The 21,700-nt window shown below is 55.5% G+C and overlaps 4 protein-coding genes across 5 annotated transcripts; 2 read left to right on the forward strand and 2 right to left on the reverse strand.

Moving 5' to 3' along the window:
* The first annotated feature begins 74 nt into the window (after positions 1-74).
* On the forward strand, positions 75-2,310 carry B3GALT4 (beta-1,3-galactosyltransferase 4). Its single transcript, XM_086706575.1, has 2 exons — positions 75-497; positions 864-2,310. Exon 2 carries the CDS (start codon positions 887-889, stop codon positions 2,036-2,038), a length of 1,152 nt encoding a protein of 383 aa, XP_086562701.1. The 5' UTR covers positions 75-497; positions 864-886; the 3' UTR covers positions 2,039-2,310.
* A 275-nt stretch (positions 2,311-2,585) lies between these two features.
* WDR46 (WD repeat domain 46) lies at positions 2,586-11,021 on the reverse strand. Its single transcript, XM_086706571.1, has 15 exons — positions 10,815-11,021; positions 10,497-10,709; positions 10,307-10,387; positions 10,054-10,166; positions 9,847-9,934; positions 9,619-9,680; positions 9,251-9,355; positions 9,012-9,162; positions 8,754-8,889; positions 8,461-8,560; positions 4,207-4,520; positions 3,479-3,573; positions 3,209-3,304; positions 2,947-3,060; positions 2,586-2,852 (listed from the first exon to the last, which is right to left on the reverse strand). Exons 1-15 carry the CDS (start codon positions 10,881-10,883, stop codon positions 2,751-2,753), a joined length of 1,839 nt encoding a protein of 612 aa, XP_086562697.1. The 5' UTR covers positions 10,884-11,021; the 3' UTR covers positions 2,586-2,750.
* A 69-nt stretch (positions 11,022-11,090) lies between these two features.
* Positions 11,091-12,917, forward strand: PFDN6 (prefoldin subunit 6). 2 transcript variants are annotated; one of them, XM_086706576.1, is made up of 5 exons: positions 11,091-11,226; positions 11,597-11,745; positions 11,992-12,062; positions 12,160-12,284; positions 12,520-12,917. In XM_086706576.1, exons 2-5 carry the CDS (start codon positions 11,682-11,684, stop codon positions 12,647-12,649), a joined length of 390 nt encoding a protein of 129 aa, XP_086562702.1. In that variant the 5' UTR covers positions 11,091-11,226; positions 11,597-11,681; the 3' UTR covers positions 12,650-12,917. The 2 variants fall into 2 exon arrangements, with proteins under 2 accessions (XP_086562702.1, XP_025781167.1); XM_025925382.2 differs by lacking the exon at positions 11,091-11,226 and adding an exon at positions 11,236-11,448.
* Positions 12,918-13,572: 655 nt separating this feature from the next.
* RGL2 (ral guanine nucleotide dissociation stimulator like 2) lies at positions 13,573-21,097 on the reverse strand. The gene is made up of 18 exons (XM_086706568.1): positions 20,962-21,097; positions 20,551-20,750; positions 19,177-19,260; positions 18,740-18,918; positions 18,571-18,621; positions 18,185-18,482; positions 17,661-17,912; positions 17,472-17,575; positions 17,290-17,374; positions 17,120-17,188; positions 16,849-16,923; positions 16,228-16,260; positions 15,984-16,105; positions 15,791-15,886; positions 15,581-15,692; positions 15,176-15,466; positions 14,388-14,502; positions 13,573-14,258 (listed from the first exon to the last, which is right to left on the reverse strand). Exons 2-18 carry the CDS (start codon positions 20,707-20,709, stop codon positions 14,047-14,049), a joined length of 2,337 nt encoding a protein of 778 aa, XP_086562694.1. The 5' UTR covers positions 20,710-20,750; positions 20,962-21,097; the 3' UTR covers positions 13,573-14,046.
* Between the last annotated feature and the right edge of the window lie 603 nt (positions 21,098-21,700).

The raw sequence follows: 21,700 nt of genomic DNA on the forward strand, positions 1-21,700 counted from the left end.
GGGTGTTTCTCCTCTCAGTTGATGGCCTCACTCAGCTACCCAAACCAGGTGCCCTGGGTCTAGGGTAAAGCAATGGCGTTGCTACTCCCCGTCCTACCAGAAGTGGCGCACCCTCTTTGGTTCCCACCCTCTAAGGTGTGAGGTAGAGAAAACACTCGGCCTAGGAGGGGGAGCCTAAGCCAATTTCAAGACAACCAAGGCTCTCGGGTTAGCGCGTGGGGCGGTGTGGCAAGTGAGAGTACCACAGGTCTTGACCAAACCTCGGTTTCTTAAGGAAAAAAAGTGGCCCGCGGAGACCCGGAGAGTTGTGAGCTTCCCCTACCGAGGCAACCCTATAAATCGCTGACCCGGAAGAGCTGGGCTCCGCAGCAGAGCGAGGGGGCGCTTGCGTACTTGGGGAGTTAGGCCGCGGCTGGTAGGCTGCCCCGCGCCCGCCTCTGCCTATGAGGCACACTGATCCGAATCCCATTCGCGGTCGCACAGAAGCCCCGCCACCGGTATTTCGCTTGCCTCTACGCTTCCGGGAAGGCGGTGTGCACGCGCCACTACACTCTCCGAGGGAGGAGGGCGGGACCCAGCCGCCACCGCGGGTGGAGGAGGGGCGACTGGCGCTGTGGCGAAACCCCGCCATGGAGCCGAGCTTTGGGACGGCGGGGCCCCGACGACAAGGTAACCTCCCCGCAGCTCCGGCTGTGCTACCCCACACCCCCCGCGGCCGCGCCGCCTCCTGGGCTTAGGCGCCCCCACCCCGCTCCCGGCGCCGGTACTGGCCGCGCGCTCCATCCCAGGCGTGGCCGGTTACGGACCCAGATCACGGAGATCTGGGGCTTCCGCACTCTAACCGCCCCCATCTTTCCCTCTAGGTCCCTTCTGATTACGCCACACCATGCCCCTCAGCCTCTTCCGGCGCCTTCTCCTTGCTGCCTTGATGCTGGTGATTATTTGGACCCTTTTCGGGCCCTCAGGCATCGGGGAGGAGCTGCTGAGCCTCTCACTGGCCTCCCTGCTCCCGGCGCCGGCGTCCCCAGGGCCGCCCCTGGCCCTGCCCCGCCTCCTGATCCCCAATGAGGAGGCATGTGGGGGTCCCGGCGCCCCACCCTTCCTGCTCATACTGGTGTGCACGGCCCCAGAGAACCTGAACCAAAGAGACGCCATTCGGGCTTCGTGGGGCGGGCTGCGCGAAGCCCGAGGGCTCAGGGTGCAGACACTCTTTCTGCTGGGAGAGCCAAGTTTGCGGCATCCCACCAGGGAATCCCACGAGATCGACCTGGCACGAGAGGCAGCGACTCGGGGAGACATCTTGCAGGCGGCTTTCCGGGACTCTTACCGGAACCTTACTCTCAAGACTCTCATCGGGCTGAGTTGGGCATACAAACATTGCTCCGTGGCCCGCTACATCCTCAAGACGGATGATGACGTGTTTGTCAACGTCCCTGAACTGGTATCGGAGCTGGTTCGCCGAGGGGGCCGTTGGGAACAATGGGAGAAAAGCATGGAGCCTCCAAAAGAGAATACGTTTGAAGATGAAGAGTGGGAAGAAAGGTCCATCTTCAGGGGCCAGCCAATGCCTCTTTTGTACCTGGGCCGTGTGCACTGGCGGGTGCACCCCTCTCGGACACCAGGGAGCAAACACCAGGTATCAGAGGAGCAGTGGCCTCCCACCTGGGGCCCCTTTCCACCCTATGCCTCTGGCACAGGGTATGTGCTGTCAGCTTCTGCCGTGCAGCTCATCCTGAAAGTGGCCAGCCGGGCACCCCCTCTACCACTGGAAGATGTCTTTGTGGGGGTAAGTGCCCGACGAGGAGGCCTCACCCCAACCCATTGTGTCAAGCTGGCTGGGGCCACCCACTACCCCCTGGACCGGTGCTGCTATGGGAAATTCCTGCTGACATCCCACAGGTTGGACCCCTGGAAGATGCAGGAGGCCTGGAAGCTAGTGGGAGGCTCTGAGGGAGAAAAGACTGCACCCTTCTGCTCCTGGCTCCAGGGAGTCTTGGGCATCCTGCGGTGTCGGATAATAGCCTGGCTTCACAGCTGACAGTGTCTGGGGCCACAGCAGAGTGAGGAGCTCAGGGTCTAGCCAGCACCCCTTACAGCCGTCTCTCGCCCAGGCCCACGGCAGGGGCCCTAGCTGGCTATAGATGGCCACTTTCCGCTATCAGATGCTCAGTCTATCACTGAAGATAGAGAAATCGAGGGGCCTGGCCTGCCAGCCCCAAAGATGGTCACCAGGAAGAGCAAAACAATGCTGGGGTTGTTCTCTCCAGCCATAGGAGAGGGGCACAAGCTCCTCAATAAACTTGTCTCTCTGCCTCTTCGAGTACAGCGTGGTCGTCACCAGGAGTCCAAGAACACATACCCGGGGAGCCTGGAGACTGCCAGACCATGCTGGATGGGAAGGACCTCTCCAGGGACATGGGAAAGAGAGGAGGAAGGGCCCTAAAGAACAAGGCTAAGGCTATAGTGACGAGATATGAGGTGGGGGTAGAAGCAGGACACCGTGACCCCTCAGATCCTAGAGTAGTCCCATGCTGGGCAAAGGGAGGGGAACAGGTCCTGAGAATGATCTAGACACATTATCCAAAAAAACCCCACCTTCTTCTTTAATCCCAACCCAGCCCAGGAGCCAGCTGTCCCTACCCAGCTGGGGAAGGGGCATACTGCCCCCTCCTTATTCTAAGGAATAGGGTCATTTCCCCACGGGCAGTCGTGGGGGAAAGTGTTGCTCTCAGGCCATCCTTGGGCACGGCTCAGCGCAGAAATCTGTCCAGCGCAGATGGTCGGGCCCTCGTGGGCTTGGCCTTCTTCTCTTGCTTCTGCGGCTGCTGCTCAAGGCTCTGTCGGACTTTATCCTGGGTGGTGAGAGGGCGGCAAGGTGAGAAGTGGCAGGCTGGCAAGGGCAGAGGCCCACGGGACGCCTGGTCCACCCCCCCAGTGATCATTTACCCGGTGCTCCTCATCCATGACCTTCCTCTTCCTCTTCACCAGGCTTGCTGTAGAACTGCGGCCCTTCTGCTTTGGCTTTGGCTGGAAAGGAGCCTTGGCCTCGGGGTCATAGCCCTAAGAGAGGAGACAAGGGTAAAATCCATAAGAGCCTCAGAGACCAGGAACCGTGGCAGTACCATGTGCTGTGTCGTACTTCTGGGGACATGGCACGGGGGAGGCTGTGAAGGGGGGAAGGGCCTGGGCACTTGGGCCTGATTCATACCAGCCTCTCTATCCGCTCCTTCTTTTCTTGCTCCAAAGAGATGACATCAACCTCTGCCAGGGCTCGTGGGTCCAGACAAATGAGCTCTGCAGGTACCTGGAGGTGTCACGGAGGGACAGGAATGGGTAAGGAACCATAGGAGCCACAGGAGGATGATCCAAAGAGGGACAGAAGCCAGGGGGCTGCTGAATCCCACTCTTCCCAAGACTCCCGGGGCCATGGGGAGCTTTTCCTACCCCCAGCCCAAACCACATGCAGGTACATGCTCACCTTCTCCAGCAGGGCCTTCACCTCCCACTCCTGGCGCTGCTTTTGGCTCCTGTAAGGATTACTCTCCAGGCCATCAAAGTTGGGCTCAGCAGCCCCTAGAAAGAGGGAGAAGCGGGGCGCCTGGGTGGCTCAGTCGGTTGAGTGTCCGACTTCAGCTCAGGTCGCAATCTCACGGTTCGTGAGTTCGAGCCCCGCGTCAGGCTCTGGGCTGATGGCTCAGAGCCTGGAGCCTGCTTCCGATTCTGTGTCTCCCTCTCTCTCTGCCCCTCCCCCATTCATGCTCTGTCTCTCTCTGTCTCAAAAATAAACATTAAGGGGCGCCTGGGTGGCGCAGTCGGTTGAGCGTCCGACTTCAGCCAGGTCACGATCTCGCGGTCCGGGAGTTCGAGCCCCGCGTCAGGCTCTGGGCTGATGGCTCAGAGCCTGGAGCCTGTTTCCGACTCTGTGTCTCCCTCTCTCTCTGCCCCTCCCCCGTTCATGCTCTGTCTCTCTCTGTCCCAAAAATAAATAAACGTTGAAAAAAAAAAAATTTAAAAAAATAAATAAATAAAAAAATAAACATTAAAAAAAAATTAAAAAAAAAAAAAGAGGGAGAAGCATGGAGCTATAAACAGAACCAAGTCCAGCCGCCCCAGCCCAACCAAGCCCTTTTGCTCCTGGCTATCACAAGCCAACCCACACTTCCATCCAGAGTTCATTCACTGGACCCCATCCTCTGGCCCACTCACCAGGTACCAGCATGCTGGTGATGCCCCCAGTGTGCCCCACCCCCAGCACATCTTCAAAGGGGCAGAAGTGAAGGCCATGCACGTGGCCTGAGAGCCGGTGGGTGAGGTAAGGCTGCTCCAGGGAGGGCAGGCTGGCCTTGCCCTGCCCCGCCCATATGTTGACCACGTCACCCATGCCTGCAGCCAGCAGTCCCCGCTGGGAAAAGACCAGGTGCCCTGCTCCCTGGGGCAGGGTCCGAGCACTCAGAGGCTGGAACGTCCCTCGTAAATCAAAGATCTTCAGCTGGTGGTCCAGGCCAGAGGTGGCCATGTACCTGGTAGAGATGGGGAGGTCAATTAATCTGCAGTGTGGGCTTACTGTGCAGGTCTATAGCCAAGTGCAAGCATAAAGTCTCGGTGGGGAGAAACAATTTTTATTTCCCTTTTACAGATGAGGAAACTGAAGCTCAGAGGAAGATAATCAAGTAAGAGTGAATGGTAGAGCTAGAATTCAAGTCCAGCCTGTCTCTTTAGTGTCTCTTCTCCCTCTTTTTTTTTCTTTTAATATTTTAACGTTTATTCATTTTTGAGAGACAGAATGTGAGGGGGGAGGGGCAGAGAGAGGGAGACACAGAATCCTAAGCAGGCTCCAAGTTCTGAGCTGTCAGCACAGAGCCCAATGCGGGGCTCAACCTCACAGACCATCATGACCTGAGCTAAAGTCAGACACTTAACTGAGCCACCCAAGCGCCCCAATAGTGTCTGCTGTCTTAATCAAAGGGACAGTGCACACACCCATCTGTACCTAAATGAGATGTTCCACTGTACCCACAGGGAGTACAGTGGCTCAGCAAAGAGAAGGATCAACAGCAGTGATCAGGGAGGACCTCTAGGAGCTGTTCTAGGTCATTCTCAAGAAACATAGCAAGTACAAATGAATTACTATCAGAGTGTGGAGATGATGAAATGGAAGCAGAGGTCTGTTTTTGGGATCAGTGGGAAATGTCAGGAGGATCACAAGATGACAAACAGCAGGGGCTCTTTAAACTCAGACTGAGGACACAGAGTCCCCAGCACTGCTCTCCAGCAATGACAGACCACAACTGGAAGATTGTGAGGACCTGAGAAAACCTTAGGAAGTAATGAAGTAATAAGCTAGGAGGCCCTGCCCCACCCCCCCTTTCCCTGGAAAAAGGGAGGGCAATCCTCTCAAGGAATCGTGCACTGTAGTTTGTTTTCCAAGGTTGGAGTTTCTATGTTCATGATGTTCCTCAGAGAGGGAGGCTAAAGGGCGACCAGCCAGGCCAGGGTATGTAAGTTTGCTAAGGGGCCACAGACTCTCTTTTTAGCCTTGGCTGTGAGCCAAAGAAGAGGGTACCAAAGGACTCCTATGAAAGGGACTAGCCTAGTGATGGGGCTGAATAGAGGCCCAGGTGGACACTTCTCCTCACAAGACAATCAGGGCCCCAGCTGCATCAGATGGAAAGACCATCAATGCAAATCAGGAATTACGGAGGGCTCCTGGGACACAGGTCACACCCTTCAGTCAACCCACAATTCAAGGGAACATACTGGTTTCTCTCCCCACACATACCTGCCTTTGGGATCCCCTGCACAAATACCAGCCCACTGACCAGAGGGCATCCAGGCTACACTACCATGCTACTAACCCTGCAGAAGACAGTCTAGTTCTAAGAATCCCATCCAGTCCTAATGCCAGCTTCCAGAATGCCTCGAGGAAGCCAGTAAGCCTCATCTTGAGCCCCTGTGGCTTATCTGAGGTGCTCTTGAGAAGAACCAGAGATAAGCAGAGTTGGGCCAAGATCAAGGACCAGATCTGTACTCAAGGTATTGACCAAATCTCAGGAAACTACGTGATTAGGCCTCGGGCACAGCAGCAGCTGACCAAAGCAGTCTAGGGAAGGCAAACGACAACATAGGTTCAATGGCCCACAGAAAGCATTCTCCTAAAGCCAAACTAGCACAAATACAGAGTAAAAATGGTTGAAGCATATCTCTCGGCCCCTAAGGTACAACTACGGGAGGGCAAGGGGGTCTGAGCATCTGGAAAATTTTTATAAGTTGGGGACTACTGGGCTATTCCTTTTCCAGACTTTTAAAAAAAAAAATTTTTTTTAACATTTATTTTTGAGAGAGCATGCAAGCATGCAACTGGAGGGGCAGAGAGAGAAAGAGAGAGACACAGAATCCAAAGCAGGCTCCAGGATCTGAGCTGTCAGCACAGACCCTGATGCGGGGCTTGAACTTGCAAATTGTGAGATCATGACCTGAGCTAGGGTCAGACGCTTAGTGACTGAACCACCTAGGCGGCACCCCCCCCCTTTTTTTTTTACAGGCTTTCTTTGAAACCATTTGAAAATAAAGTGATGGAGTTCACATTTCATGTACAAGATTCCTGAGCAGCAGTGTAAAAGAAGGAAAGCAGATTAGTCTGCCAGCAGCACCCAGGACTTGCCAGCAGGAGGAACAATCAGAGGCTGGAAAGTGTCTGTGAATATCACATGTGTTCAATAGGAGGCAGCAAGAATGGACAGAAATGGACCTCAGAGAGGCCCTTGAGGGGAAAGCAGCCAGGACCTCACAGGGGAGCATGGGCAGTAACGAAAGGATGCCACCAAAACAGGCAGTAGAGCCTGGGCACCCAGAAAGCACCCAGTCAACAGCAATTTGGTTCCTGCCCTTACTGATGGCTGAAGATCACAGGGCAATGGAGCTAGCTGGAGGTGTCCAGTCAAATTCTGGGTGACTGGAAAGTGTGGCAGAAAAGGAGCAAGCCTGGAGGAACTCTGGGGAGTGGGGTGACCTATCCCGCGATGGACACATTAAATCTGGGGCAACAAAAGACAACTTAGTAGGAACTAAGCGTGTCTCCTGGCTAATCATTTCCGTCAACCACAGTCCCGTTTCTGAACATAAAGTAGAATACTGCCCCATGACAGGCTCAACAGCCCATTCACCCTTGTACCCCCAGAACCTCAGCACAGAGCCTAGTCCGCAGCAGGTGCCCAGTGAGTGCCTGACAATGAAAGGAATTAAGAGGAACATCCACTGATCCCATTAGAGGGAACTCATGCAGAAAACAGTACACCAGGTCCGCACATATGTACGCATCAGACAGCACAGCTGGGCAGCAGCAAACTCTCAGGAGAGGCAGCAATTTGAAGCAGGCCCCCTACTCCTACCCCTCACATCACCAGCCAGAACTCAAGAGAACGATCATCTTCAAGGATGCCAGTGGTGAAAGCCAGTGCTCCGTACTCCCTGGGCACCACGCTAAACCCTACAGGCTTTAACTCGTGTTGACACGGGCCGCCTGTGACAGCCTATGAACTAAGCCCAGGGCTTGGCAAACTACAGCCCATGCACCAAACAAATCCAGCCCACCACCTGCTTCTGTACAGCCCTGGAGCTCCAAATGGTTTTTACATTTTTAAGTAGTAGGAAAAAATAAAAAATCTTTTGAAACAGGTACAGGAGATTCAAATTTCAGTGTCTGCAAAGTAAGTTTTACTGGAGCACAACCACATGCTTCATTGGCTTCTTCTGGGGCTGCTTCTGCACCACAAGAGCACAGGAGAGAGGTCAACACCAACACCACATATGGCATCTCATCTCTGCACCACTGTGGGCACACCACAACTCACAAGGACACCATTATAACTGGACAACGTTTCAAGCGCCACCTATCTCACGATCTGTGTGAAAGAGGTTTTCAAAGACAAATAGGTAAAATCTCTTCTCAGATCAATGCTAACAAGCATTTGCAAATGAGTTTGATGATTTAGAATACTGTAACTTTTAACCTTAACTGAGCAAAATGTTATCCTCAAAAAGAGGAATCCAGTTCTTCCCATCAGACCTGTATTACAAAAATGCTATATTCAATTATTATATTCTAAGTTTTATTGCCTAAAAATTTGTGACGCTTTGTTTTCTCTTAAGTACCTACATAACATGCTCGAATTTCCCTCTCGGCTAGCAAAACCTAAAGTCTTTCTATTTGGCTCTTTACAGAAAAAGCTTCCTGCCGCTTGAGCTAGATACTCATCCCCACTCTTGGGGTGATGAAAGAGTGTGTGGCACACAGAGGTTATGGAGTGTGCCCATGCTTACGTGGCCCGTCAGTGGCTAACACCAGGATTTAAATCTGGGCAGCTTGACTGCAAGTCTATGCTCCTAAAGGCATACTGCTTTCTATACTCTTCTACCCAGCGGCGACCTCCCCAGCACCTCATGACCAAACAAGTGACTTACGTGCCTGTAGAATCTACTGCCACAGCCCGGACCCCTCCACGATGACAGAGAATCTTTGCCAGTGGCTCCTTCATGGCTGGACTCCATAAGGACACAGTTCCTAGATGTGAGAGAAGAGGAGCTGAAGTTATCAACAGGCGCTAAGGGGATTATACCTGGGAAAGATGGGGTCTCAAGGCCAACAGGTATCAAGAGAGAGGAACAGGGGCTATCTAAAGGGATGTGCAAAGTGCAAATATAGAAGCAAAGCAGGTCAGGATGATCAAAGAGTCAAAGCTCAGCTAGAGACCAACCGTTGCTGTGTCCGAGATGGATAACAGCATTGTAAGGGTTCTTAGTCATGACATCCAGCCGTCCAGCCCGAGCATTCAGAGCTGCCACGATCTTTCCCACTGACACATCCAGGTAGGTCAGAAACCCTGTCTCTGACTGAGAGAAAGAGAGAGATCAGAATGAGTCCTGATTGCCCTCTGTCCTTCTAGTGGGATCCCAGAGAAGAAGCAGTCTTCTCAAGGGCTGCCGCCCAGTCCCCGTGTTCCATTGCCACTCACGGCCGTGGCCAGAAGGAAGTGAAAAGGCAGGAACTCAAGCCGCGTGACACGGTCACAGCGGCGGATACAGTGGAGCTCGATGCCCTGGTTGTCATAGATGTGAAGCCAACGATTCTGAGCGACGGCAAACAGTGCCTCTGAATGCAGAAACCTGGGAGGAAGGCAAGAGTGGTTCAGTGGGACAGGGGTCAAGGGACCGTCATTCAATCGAGAATGGGATGCCTCGCCCCCCCACTGACCGGATGTCCCGCACTGCCTCCATGACGTTGATCTCACACATGAGCCTCTTTGTTACCCAGTCAAGGGTGGCCACATGACCCCGGCGCCCTCCAAAAGCCAGGTGTCTGTTAGAGGTGGGGAACAGGCAGTGTCAGTGCAGGGAAGCACCGTGACTCAGACCATCTGAGGTCTGCCCCACACCAGCCCCTCCTCTCTAATGAGACATTTTTACATGCTCAACCTCACATGCAAGCAAATCACAGGACCCCCCCCCCCCCCCCCATCATCGGCCTAAACATACACTGGCCTGGCTGAGGTGAACATGGCTGAAGTGTTTAAGGAGATGCAACCATATCCTAGTTCAAGAGTCACTGACATCCAGCCTTACCTTCCAGTTCGGGAGTAATTCAGTCTGTAGGGTCCAAACTGCCGCAAGTTCAAATCAAAGTGCTAGGAAAGGGAATATCATTAAAAAAAAAAAGGGGGGGGGGGAGAGAGAGAGAGAAAGTCAAGAAATAATTGGCTTCTTTCAATAATTCCCTCTTGTAGTCCCCACTTCCGTCTTGCTCTGCACCACCAATGTAGCCAGTAGCCCCTTTTCCAATCTCAGACTCACCTTGGCTGCACTTGCAATATCCACAGCCTCCACAATGTCCACCTGGCGTATCTTTGCCGTGTCCTCCCCATCCTCCCCTTCCAGAAACCTAGGAGTGAGTATTAGCAGTAAAACTTCCTAATATGAAGTGGGTGTACCAGCGTGAAAATGATAAGGGACAGCCCCATAAAGCAGGGCCTGGGGAGGCCCACACGAGAGTCCACTTACCCGGGTTCCTCAGCCAGAAGCAGCTCAGAGCGAGCAGCTTTAATGCTTATTTCCTGTTCCTCAGCTTCAGCCACTTCAAGTCGGCTTCGGGTTTTGGATTTCGAATGCGGCAGCTATAATATCGTTGGTGGTGGAGAGTTGAGAGAAGAACTAGACATTATGTAGGATTCCGCGAGAGCCACACAGCCCCCCTCCATCCCCACTCATATACTCTCGGGCTGCAACCCTTCCCCACTCTCTGGCTGGTCCTCACCTTTTTGGATTTGTCAATGCGACAGAACTTCTGAGCCACCTCCACAGGGATGGGGGCAGGGCCTGGAAATGGATCCTGGGCCTGGGGAAGGAGGTAATAATTAGAAGACAGGCTACGGCTGACCCCCAACCCTCGCACGCGTAAAGTACAAGGCGACTTGCCCCACCACCTTATCAGGTCCCAGGCTCACCCCGGACAAACTCCGCTGAGGCTCCGGATTCCTCAGCTCTCGGGGTTTCTTCGGAAGCTGAGGCTTTCTGGAGAACCGAGACTTTTTTGGGATGTTAGTGTTCTTTGGCCTCTGGTGGCGGAGCTCACGATTCCTTTTCTTGTTACCAGGGGGCCCCGGAGAAGCTCCGGCAGCGGTCAGACTGGTTTCTTCCTCCCAGTACCTCCGGGGTTTCTACGGGCAGAGCAGGAGCTCTTAAAACTCAGCAGCCCGCGCCGCGTCCCGCCCCCCGCGACCCCACAGCTAAAAACTTCTCTTCCACCCAAGGGAGGTCTCTACCTTCTTCTTGGCCTGAAGTCTGTTCTTCTTGGGCGGGACATCTCTGCTCGGTTTGGGGACTGTCTCCATCTAGCCCACCCGAACGACGATCCACGTGCAAAACTCCTCTCAGCTGTCCCACAGTCGGCTTGGAAACTCCCGGAAGTCGGCCGGCCCTCATCCAATCAGCGCCGTACCAGATCTGAAGCCTTCTAAGCGCCATCTTAAATGAGGGCTCTTGCTCTCTCTCTCTCTCTCTCTCTCTCTCTCTCTCTCTCTCTCTCTCTCTCTCTCTCCCTCCCTCCCTCCCTCCCTCCCTCCCTCCCTCCCTCCCTCCCTCCCTCCCTCTCTCTCTCTGTCTCTCTCGAGGGGCGGGGCTGGCGTTGGCCCCGCCATCTGGAGCAGCAGCTTATGCCCGAGTAATGAATGAAAAGTAGTCTGAGGCTGGGGCCCAAGAAACAATACAGTTTCTCTTTCCGGCTTCGTTTCCCCATCTTGCCTAAACCTTCCCGAGTCCAGTCTTTTTTGGCGGAACACCATTCATTAAACCTGCCCAAACTACAGTTCCCGACATGCGTAGGAGGACAACTTCCGGCACCCTCTTTTCCCAGCATCCTTTGTTTACTTCCAGGTTTAGTAATAGTGAAGGGAGAACGTGAGTAGGGCTGGGTTACGGTTGAGGGGTTTGGGGGTCTTAGCCTCAGCCGCCTCCCCCTGGGACCGGGATAGAGTGGCTCTGCGGGAAGGGGAGAGGCTGCGGTGCCCCGGGAGGGTGTCTCTCAACAGTGCTGTCATTTCCGCAGGCCAGGCCAGAAAGGGGAGCTTGAGTACCTCCCAGAGTGAGACCCTGCGCCCCTCTCCCGCTCCCCGCAGGCCTTCGTCCCCGCCATGGCTGAGCTAATCCAGAAGAAGCTACAGGGAGAAGTGGAGAAATATCAGCAGTTACAGAAGGGTAAGGGAGCAGGGTCGGTGTGGCCTCGCCACAATCCCTTCACTCACAGTCCAGAGCCAAACCAAGATAATGTTTCTGCCCGAGTCCCCGCGGGCAGCTCCTTCCCCCATCTCAATGCTCTTCCCCACCCACTGACCAGCCGCCTCGTCCTTGCCTACTTCCTCAGCTCCATTTTGTTCTCTCCAGCATTGGGGTCAGGCGGCACATTTGATGTTGCTAATCAAACCTTTCCCCCCCAACCCCCAGACTTGAGTAAATCCATGTCAGGGCGGCAGAAGCTTGAGGCGCAACTAACAGAAAATAATATTGTGAAGGAGGTGAGAGAGGGATTTGCGGGGCGGGGTGGGGGTGGGGGGGGCGAGGAGGGACCTATACTGGCAGTGATTGATCATTTATGTCCCATCCCTCCACCAGGAACTGGCCCTGCTAGATGGGTCCAACGTGGTCTTTAAACTTCTGGGTCCTGTGCTGGTCAAACAGGAGCTGGGAGAGGCTCGAGCCACAGTGGGGAAGAGGCTGGACTATATCACAGCTGAAATGTGAGTCTTTCTTCCACCAGCCTGCAATGCACCCGACAGGGCTGGGGGAGAGGTGTTCCAAAACCATTATAGTGTAGCTCCAGAGTACCCCCCTCCCCCCGGTTGTCCAGTTCCTCCAAACCCTCCCCCAGATCTCAAAGTTCCTCCCCATCAATCTCTTCCTTGCTTTCATCACCTTCCTTAGTAAGTCCCATTAATTTCTCCTTATTTGCTTGTCTCTATTGCCTCTCTTCAGTAAGCGATATGAATCGCAGCTCCGCGACCTCGAACGGCAGTCAGAGCAACAGAGGGAGACCCTGGCTCAGCTGCAGCAGGAGTTCCAGCGGGCCCAGGCAGCCAAGGCAGGGGCTTCTGGGAAGGCCTGACCCCGTGGTGGGGGGAAGGGGAGGGGAGGGAATGAGGCAGCTCTAGGGTCTATACTGTAGCTAATAAAATGTGAAAACACCTGGCTGTTTTCTGACCAGCCACTTCTGTCATAATTGTCTCCCATCTGTCCCCGGAGCCCCTTTCACTTTATATATACACCACCTATATTACTCCCTCAGGTCCCAAATTCTTATAACTGGAATCTCTCTGTGGCAGAGTAATCCTTTCTTCTTTCTTGAGAGTAAAATCTGAAATGTCTCAAACCTACTTCTTGCCTGTATGTGCAACGCTGAATTCTCCCTTATCTTGGGTGGCAAACCCCTTTAAGAAACACGGGAAGGGCATTTGCATCACAACAGTTGTTGGGAATGTCCGTTCAATTGCCGGACTCAACAGTAATCTAAACAGACTGCAGGGTGAAACGTGGTGACCCTCCTTGCTATGATTTCTTGCCATCTTCCAAATAGCCCTGGCATCTCTCGTCAGTCTCTTTCTGGAATGTGTTTGAATGTAGCTTAGACGGATTTGAAATCCCAACATGGGATGCACCAAGTTTAGACAGTATCCACAGAGTTGTTCTTCCTTTTCTTTGTCCTAAAATTGTTTCTTACAAATTTTCAACCGGGGGTTGTCCTTCATATGGATCAGTTTAATTGGGTGGGTGGTACTTGACATGGGTCTGTGACAACTGCAGAGAAAAACTTAAGAGCAAATAAAAGGACTGGGGTGGAGGGGTTGCTGGGGAGCAATTTCCTCACAAAACTTGTGAGGAAACTGTTTTCACCAACACCTCACTTTCAGCAATGGGATAGAAATGGGGAGAAAACACTGGCCTCCTTCTTGTTACTTGGCGTCTACCTTCAGCCAACTCTCTACCCCCACTCCCAGCAGCTAGACCATACACACTGCAACGACAAGGGAGTAGAATTTACGTAGTGTTTTGGTTTATTATCTTAGTGTTGTCACAGTGACAGGAAACCCCACAGTAGGAAAAAGAACTCCTACTAGAACCTACTTCTTGCCATCCCCTCTCCCCAGGGCTCAGAGCCTCTAGGCTTTTCTTCTCTCCCTCCTTGCAGGCCTTTCCTTGGCCCTTGGTATGCTAGAATGTGGCCAGGAATCAGAAACCGATTCCATTTTCTACCACTAGCTGTGTGCCGCATTCATGGAAGGTAGGGAGCTACACACAGGTATCCAACTTGGTTACCAAGATTACCAGTTCCCCCAAAGCTGAATCCCTCAGCCGTCTGGTAAACCAGTGGCACTTCACTGCCCCAGGGTGGTTGGCCACCTTTCTGGGTTTCTTCCCAGTGCAACATGACTGCCACCATTCAGGATGGCTACCCACATCTGCTATGGCCACCATGAGTTCTGTTGTGCCGGCAGGGCTTCCTCCTCAGAACAGTGCCCGGGCAATCTTCCTCCCTGTGGCCTTGATCCTGGGAAAGGAACCCCCTCCTCCCTCACTTGGGGGAGTTCCTGAGGCAGAGGGGCTGCTGGTGAGACCCAGTGTAGCAAGAGAGGGCCTTCGCCGCTGCCGTAGAAGGAAATCGTGCGAAGCTCCATCCATAGCGTAGAAGACGTTAGCCGAGGGTGGGATGGTCAGCTCTGTGTGTTCAGAGAGGGAGTGTCGAGAACAAACATGGTCATTCCCCCCACAACCACCTGGTTGTGGACGCCTTCCCACTGCTGGGCATCCCTCTCCGCCCAAATCTGACTTCCTTCATGGCCTCTCACCTCGCTCCCCCGGTAGCAGCTGCACTAGCTCATACTCCGAAGCCACTGCAGAATCACGATTGTTTTTTTTAAGGACACGACTAATGACACTCGGAGCCTTGTCCTGGCTTGTCACCTGGTAGGACAGACACCAAAAGGACAATAAATTGGCCATCACCTCTGCTTTCTAGCCTTTCAGTTCTAACCACTGATCCCAACCAAAAATGGTTACCGGTGTCAAACACTTTAGAATGAACAGGGAAACCCTATACGGTGGTTCCCTGTACCGCACAAGCCTATACTCCATGGTGTCCAGTGAAATAGGGCTGCTTCCCTATGACAAAACTGCTGTTGGTTCTGAAAATCTAATATGGCCACCAAAATTCAAGGTGCAGCAGCTAATGCAAAGTAGCCTTTAAAATAAAACAGCTGCCAGAACCTTGGGGAGCCTGGGTGACTCAGTCAGTTAAGCATCCGACTCCTGGTTTCAGCTCAGGTCATGATCTCACGGCTCTTGAGATCAAGCCCCGAGCTGGGCTCCACACTGACAGCATGGAGCCTGCTCGGGATGCCCTCTCTCTCTCCCTCTCTCTCCCTCCCTCCCTCTGTCCCTTCCCCACTTATGTGCGCACACTCTCTCTGTCCCCCTCAAGGTAAATAAATAAATAAATAAGAAAACAGCTGCCATAACCAAAGGTCAGAATTAAAACTAGAATCATCCTCTTCTTGGCTATTCAAACCTAAGACAACACCTGTAGCCCCACAAGGCATCATCCTTCACCCCTACCCCCAGTCCACAGCTTCCTCACCAAGATGCTCTTGTAGACGCTACCATCTTCCCCCAGCTCCATCTGGACTCGGATGATTCGGCAATCAGAGGCCCCTGGCCCAGGCCCCCCTCCCCCACATCCAGTCCCCCTGGAGGCCCCCTCTGCACCCCCACTGAGTGGGGAGCCACAGGAGGCAGAGCGGCGGTGACCTCGAGAAGGCCTGGGAGAGGACGCTGGGGGAGAGAGGTGGCTGGGGTCAGCCGGACTGTGCAAAGATGGAGTGCTTTCCAGGGCAGAGTCCAGAGATGAGACAGATGGCCACTTCATGTGCTGGGGACAAACAACATGAGGGACTGGCATGAAGGCAGAGAAGTCAAGCAAGAAACATTCACAAGGGCAGGTTCAGTGTTGAGTCAGAGGTCAGAGATCAGGAACAGGGCTCACCTGGGCCAGCCGCGTCAGCAGAGGGGCAGGGGCTCCAGGTACGTCACCTCCCCCGACACTGGGCCGGTCCCAGGAGACAAGAGGGGTGGGACCTCCAACAGAGCCCAGAACCCTGGAGTGGCAAGAGACGGGGAGGGTCAGAAGAAGAAGGGCTCTTCTCCCAAGTAGCTTCCCCAAGATGCTACCCCCCCTAACCGCGGACTCCCTCACTCTGTCCACTGTGAGATGACCAGCGTTGGCCGAAGCACCCGTGGGGCAGGAGGGTCACTGGTACCAGGTGGCTCCACCTCACAGGATACTCGATGGCTGTGAAGGGGGGGAAATGGGCAGAAGTCAGGATGTGACACACCGATCCCCACACTCAACCCCAGCCCTGGAGTCCCAACCTTGCCCAGCCAGTCACCTCTGGGCCTCTGTCAGTGGCCGGAGCCCCTGTAGCCACCGCTGAATATCAGGGTCAGGTCGGAGGTCATAGCCACGACATTCGTTCTGGAGCCGCCGCAGTTCCGAAAGGACAGCAAACTCCTAGGAAGGAGCCGACAGTCTGCAGGAGCCAAAACTCAGGGACCCCCGACTTTCCCCATCTCCCTCCCCTTCCTGGGACATGACTAGAGATGTCTAGCATCCGGCCCATGCACTCCCCTCACCTTCCTCCGCTTGTCAAAATTGATGTATCCGTTCTGCAAAAATAATGGGGATGGGGTGAAGCCCAACCCTGCCACAGAGAGACTACCCCTTTCCAAGCACACACACATCCACATTCAACTCACACACACTTCATTCACTAGGCCTCTGACTCCTCCGTCCTTTCCCTGGCTCCCCCTCACTCCCGTCATGCCCTAAGCCCCCTACTTTACCCTTGAAATTGAATGGTCACAGGTAGAAAGGGTGTCCATTTCATAGATGAGAAAATCAGGGCTCAGAGAGAATGAGGAACTTGCCCAAGATCTCAATGTTTGTTTATTTAACAAATGCTACATATGCTTACATTTAGGGCATGTTCTAAGCACTTGCCAAACATTAATTCACTTAATCCTCATAATAACAGACTGACATAGACACTGTCACTGGTTTCCTGTTTACAGATCACTAGGCACAAAGAAGTCAAGCAACTTGCCCAAGTAACAGAACCAGAATTCTGGCAATCTGGCTCGAGCCCTGGAGTTCAAGCGCTAACACCCCACGGCACCTTTCTGGAAGGTCTGTCTGGCCCTGAGGCCCATTTGTTCCCTCATCACAATGCACACATTAACACACACACCACCGACCTCCAGCTCATCCTTGGAGGCTGCATCCAGCATCACCAGGTCCTTCAAGAAGGTGCCAAGATATGGGACCACACCCTGAGGTCAGAGGTCAGGATTAGACCCCCCGCCCCTGATCTGAGAGCTCTCCATTGCTCTGCACTTTCCTATCCCATTGTCTTGAAGGACAAATTTAATTCCCCCACCCCGCTATGCCTCCCCTCTACATCCCTCAGTCTGCTGCCCCCCACACACTCCTTACTCCTTCACAACCACCCCCCAACTGGTCACTCACCCCACCCCGGGAGCCAGACCTCGGGGCCTTCTTGGAATTTGGCTCCAGAGAGGGCTGCAGCTTCGCCTCCTGGGCGGGGGGAGGGAGGGGACAGAACAAGGAGATATAGGTGTGGCACGTGCCGCATGGGGAGCAGGGGTGGCTGGGAACACCAGGGAATAGGGCCTCACCTGCAGGAGGAGCTCTCGGCTCTGGGAATAATTATCCTCCTCGGAGAAAATCTGGCAGAGGCTGGAGAAGACTCTGAGGCTGTCCCTGAGGGGTGGAAGGCAGCAACCTTGAGGATGGGCCAGGCTCACCCCCACGCCTCTTCCCAGCCCTCAGCTCCAGGCCGGTGCCCCATCCTCCCCACCTGGCTGCTTCCCCCCAGGCTGCTCGAAGCCTGTGGATGGGGCTGGACTGCAGGGCCGACACAACAGCATAAACCGAAGAGAAGTTTCGGAGCAGACGACACTCCTGTGGGGGTCACAGAGGCAGGCCAGAGCTTTGGGACCTCTCTCTCAACACCAGGGTCCCCAACGAGGCCAAGCCTCTCTCTTACCTCTGCCACACGGATCCACTTCTCCAGGAGCCGAGCCCTCTGGGGAGGACGGAGTGGCCGAATGGTCACCTCTCCAGGCCCCTCTCCAGTTGAGGTAGCCCCCAGGACAGAGCTGACCACAGCCCCTGCCACCTTGTTGAACTGTGTGACAGTAGCTCTGACGGATGGGCAGAGGTGGGAATGTCCTGGCCGGTCTCTATGACCCCACAGGCTCCCCAGGCACTGAGAGGGGACCAGATTGAGAAACAGCTCCTGCAGGGCAGAGGTCAGAGGTTAAGGTTCATAGTCAAGCGAGGTCAGCCTTCCAATATCAAAGGTGTGAGGATCTCAGATGGCCAAGGAACCAAAGGGGCACAGGGTGTGAAGGGTAACAATCAAGGGGAAAGGGAGAAAGGTCAAAACTGAGTGGACAGAGGAAGCTGGGAGCTGGATCAGGAAGGGTTGGAAGCAAGGAAAGGATCTGGAGTGAGGGAGAGGTTAGTAAGGGGGTGGGGGGGGGATGGGGTCAGAGGTCAGGGTCTCACCGCATCTAGCAGGGTCAGCTGTTCGGCCAAGTGGTCAGCGAGGAACACCAGGACATCCGTGGGGTCAGCAGGGGGGTCGCCGGGGAGGGCCAGGGACTTAGGAAGGTCTGGGGCCTGGGGGTCCACCCGGGACCGGAGGTTGCGGATGAGGTCAGCGCTGCCCCCCCCAACACCCTCCCCTGCTGCATACCCTGTCCGAAGCAAGAAGCTCTCAAGCCGGTCAAGCTGACCCTTGACCTCAGAGCCAAAATCCTCAGGGTGAGAGGCCAGCCAGGTTGACAGTACAGAGATGGCTACCCTGGGAGAAGGGGAAGCAGCCAGGGGTCAGGTATCAAGCTGCAGCTCAGCCAGAGGGAACTGTGAGGTTAACAGTCGGGGTCACTCACCCTATTGTCCTCTCTAGTTCATCAGTAGGATGAGATTCAAGAGCTTCCAGCCTGGAAGAAGAGATTCTATCTGCCCATTTTTTCCCAACCCCCAGTGGCTTTGACTACTTTGGTGGGATTTTCTGGCTTTAGAAAGCCAGATACCATCTTGGTCCCTTATGACCCTGACCTGTCAGCCACAAGCCCTAGCAGGGCAGGCGTGGAGGTGAAGGCCCGGTGGGTGGCCAGGAAAGCTGATGTGAAGGTCACGTCAGCCCCTGATGTCCGAGCATCCAGCAAGTGTCTGACCAGGGCCTCCAGAGTGCCAGCTCGGAGCCTTCGAGAGGAACGCGGGGGAGGCGTTGGGGCCTGTTGGAGACAGAAGGACAATTACTGACCCTTTTTTCACCTTTGCCCCTAGATCTCTGGGGAAAATCCCAGACCTAGGAGATGGTCCAGGCTCGTCATAGGAGATTCAGAGAGGGCAAAAGACTTGATCTAAGTCACATGGCAGAGTCCAGGTCTCTAGACCTCCAACTTAGCACTCTGGCCAAAAAGCTGGCCAGAGGAAAGGGGGCTGGGTGGTGATGATGGGTCAGAGGTGAGAAGCCAAAGTCAGGATCTCACCAGGGGATCAAGAGGCCGATACTGGCGGCTTGTGACAGTAAAGATGGCACCATCCTCCTCCTCATCCCAGACGGACACAGGGGCCTGGAGGAGCAAGGAAGGGGAAGTCAGACAATCCGACACCACCCCCCACAGGCCCCAGCCCTCACCCCCAGGCCCTACTCCTCCCTCTGTACCCCTCACCTGTGGTGGCGGGGGACAGTACCAGCGAGTGCGAGGGGTGGGGGGGGCTGGTGACCCCAGGTCTCCCCCACTGGGGCCCAGACAGCCCCCCCCAAGCCGCCTCAGGGCCCGGTGGAGTCGAGGGGGTGGCAGTGGGGAGGTGGGTGGGATGCACGAACCCTGGGCCTGGAGACCGCTGTGGCCCTTTCCCCCCAGAGCTGAACCCCAACACAGCACAGAAGCAAGGTGCAAGGGGAAGCGAGAGAGGCAGAAAGCCAGAGGCAGAGACCTTGAGAAGCTGGAACCTCAGTCACAGGCACAGCCGCAAGCTCCGCCCTCCCCCCCTCCCCCGCAGGAACTGACCGAGCCCTAAGAGATAGTCCTTCCCCTTAGCCCCCTTCCCCCTGGTCCCTCAATGCTGGAGACCCCCTCGAGGTGGCGGCTCAAATCCCAGTACAGGAAGGAGAAGGGGAAGTTGGGATGATTGGGGGGGAGGGGGGGGCGCAGACTCAGAGTCACGTGGCCCCAGCCCCTCCCCCAACCGATCCCGAAAAACCAGCCCTGCCAGTCACCCTGCCCTCACCCAGTCTCTGGACCCAGGAGTCTAGGGCCTTGGGGCCCCGAATCCAATTTCTGGCCCCTCCTGAGGCCCCGAATCCTGCTTCCGGCCACCACCATTAGTCCCGGAGGAAAGCTGGTTACCCCCCTACACACACTCAATCTGGGATCTTTCCTCCAAAGTCGGAGAACCTGGGCTTCCCGCCTCCACTCATTGCCCAGCAGGAGAGGGGGAGGGGTCACAAAATCGAAGGGTTCCCTCCCAATCCCAGAGTCAGAGGAGTCGGTTACTGTGGAAACAAACCCCTCCCCGCCAAACAAAAACAAGGAGGGAGACAGGGACCAAGACACAATGCCCAAAGAGGCAGGCACACTCTGGCATAAGCAGGTAGAGCCTGAGACCCGCAGGACAGAGAGCCAGACGCTCTGGCAGTAACAGGGAAGGTTCCTGCGGGCAGGTCCTGAGTCACACTGCCACAGAGAACCACAGAAATTCCGGGACTCCCCGCAGCGGGGAGACAGGCAGCCACCCAGCAAGAGGCGCGGAAATTACGGAGGCTGAGGGAAAGAGATGAAGGGACACACAGACACCAGAGAAAGGTGGAGAGTCTCCGAAATTTATACCTCCCCGACTTCCCACCACCCGCGTCTCACCTCGTCTTCTTCCTCCTCCTCCTCTTCCTCCTGCCCCCCGCCCACGCCCTGGCCACTTGGGCCCCCACCCTCTTCGGGGTCTCGGCTCCGGAAGCTGCTCAGCACGACTCCCCCGGGGGGGCTCGTGTCCCAAAGCAGCCGCAGGGGCCGCGGGAGCATGGCCGAGTGAAGGAATCAGCGGGGTCGGGCCATGGGGGCGCCTAGGGAGAAACGGAGGGGGGGGCAGGTGGAGAGTCAGGTTGGCGCGGGGGATCGGGGAGGAGAGGGATGCGGGTGGGTGCCTAGGTAACCGTATGGAGGTCCTGGGGGGGGCAACATAGGAGTGGAATATGGGGGGCCCTGGTGCATTTGGGGGATGAGGGGGTCACGAGTACGGGAACGGGCAGGGTCACAGGGTGTTCTGGCTCTGACCTGCTCGGGAATGGTGGGAGCAGCGCGGGTCCCGGGCCGCTGTTCCCGTCGGTCTCCAGTCCCCAAACGAGTCCCTGGACCGAGTCCCCTCCTCGGCTTTTCCGCACCCCCGTTACCCCCCCCGCCAGGCTCCCGGGCCCTCCCGCCCTTTCCGCTCCCCCCCACGTCCGCCCGCTCCGACAGCAGGAGCCAAAAAGGGAAGGAAGTGAGGACAGGAGCCAGGGCTGCGGACTAGGGGAGCCCTGGATGCCCAGCGGCCAGAACCCAGGAGCCCGGGTCCCCAGCTCCGCTGTGCTCGGGACCCCCTACTCGGGGATCCTGGAGCCCTCTTCGCCCCACACTTAATTGGAATGGATGCCGGCCTCCAACTCCCGAGGGAGGACAGGGGTCGAATTTGACATTCCCCTCCCCACTACACAACGCCGAGGCTAAAACAACCGTGGGAAGCGCTTTAGGTGGAGAGGGATCGGTTACTCCACCCCGCGGGGTTACACTCCCCACCCACACCCACGCGTGTAGCGGACCGGAATCCACTCCGCGTTTTCCGAAGAGCGCTGGGTTCCGGCCCTCTCGCAAGGGGGCGGAGCAGGAAGTCGACACATCCGGTTCCAGATTCGACACTCCCGGGTTTCCGGCGCTCGGCGCCGGTATCTGCGCTCCCTTCTGCCCACCCCCAGTGCACTTTGCTAGAGGGCGTCCTCCCCGCCTTGGGTGGCGCCCGACCCCGAACTGTTCCGGA

This window comes from Puma concolor, chromosome B2 (assembly GCF_028749965.1).
Source record: "Puma concolor isolate L17-30 chromosome B2, mPumCon1.1.hap2, whole genome shotgun sequence".
NCBI lineage: Eukaryota > Metazoa > Chordata > Mammalia > Carnivora > Felidae > Puma > Puma concolor.

Coding starts and splice junctions, on each gene's coding strand:
- WDR46 (XM_086706571.1), bottom strand. CDS start 10,883: ATGGAGACAGTCCCCAAACCGAGCAGAGATGTCCCGCCCAAGAAGAAC. Junction 3,305..3,478: donor TGAAGGCCCTGCTGGAGAAG/GTGAGCATGTAC, acceptor TGACACCTCCAG/GTACCTGCAGAGCTCATTTG. Junction 2,853..2,946: donor TCATGGATGAGGAGCACCGG/GTAAATGATCAC, acceptor CTCACCACCCAG/GATAAAGTCCGACAGAGCCT.
- PFDN6 (XM_086706576.1), top strand. CDS start 11,682: ATGGCTGAGCTAATCCAGAAGAAGCTACAGGGAGAAGTGGAGAAATAT. Junction 11,746..11,991: donor ATATCAGCAGTTACAGAAGG/GTAAGGGAGCAG, acceptor CCCAACCCCCAG/ACTTGAGTAAATCCATGTCA. Junction 12,063..12,159: donor AAAATAATATTGTGAAGGAG/GTGAGAGAGGGA, acceptor TCCCTCCACCAG/GAACTGGCCCTGCTAGATGG.
- B3GALT4 (XM_086706575.1), top strand. CDS start 887: ATGCCCCTCAGCCTCTTCCGGCGCCTTCTCCTTGCTGCCTTGATGCTG.
- RGL2 (XM_086706568.1), bottom strand. CDS start 20,709: ATGCTCCCGCGGCCCCTGCGGCTGCTTTGGGACACGAGCCCCCCCGGG. Junction 17,375..17,471: donor GCCTGGGGGGAAGCAGCCAG/GTGGGGAGGATG, acceptor TCCACCCCTCAG/GGACAGCCTCAGAGTCTTCT. Junction 16,261..16,848: donor CCTCCAAGGATGAGCTGGAG/GTCGGTGGTGTG, acceptor TTATTTTTGCAG/AACGGATACATCAATTTTGA.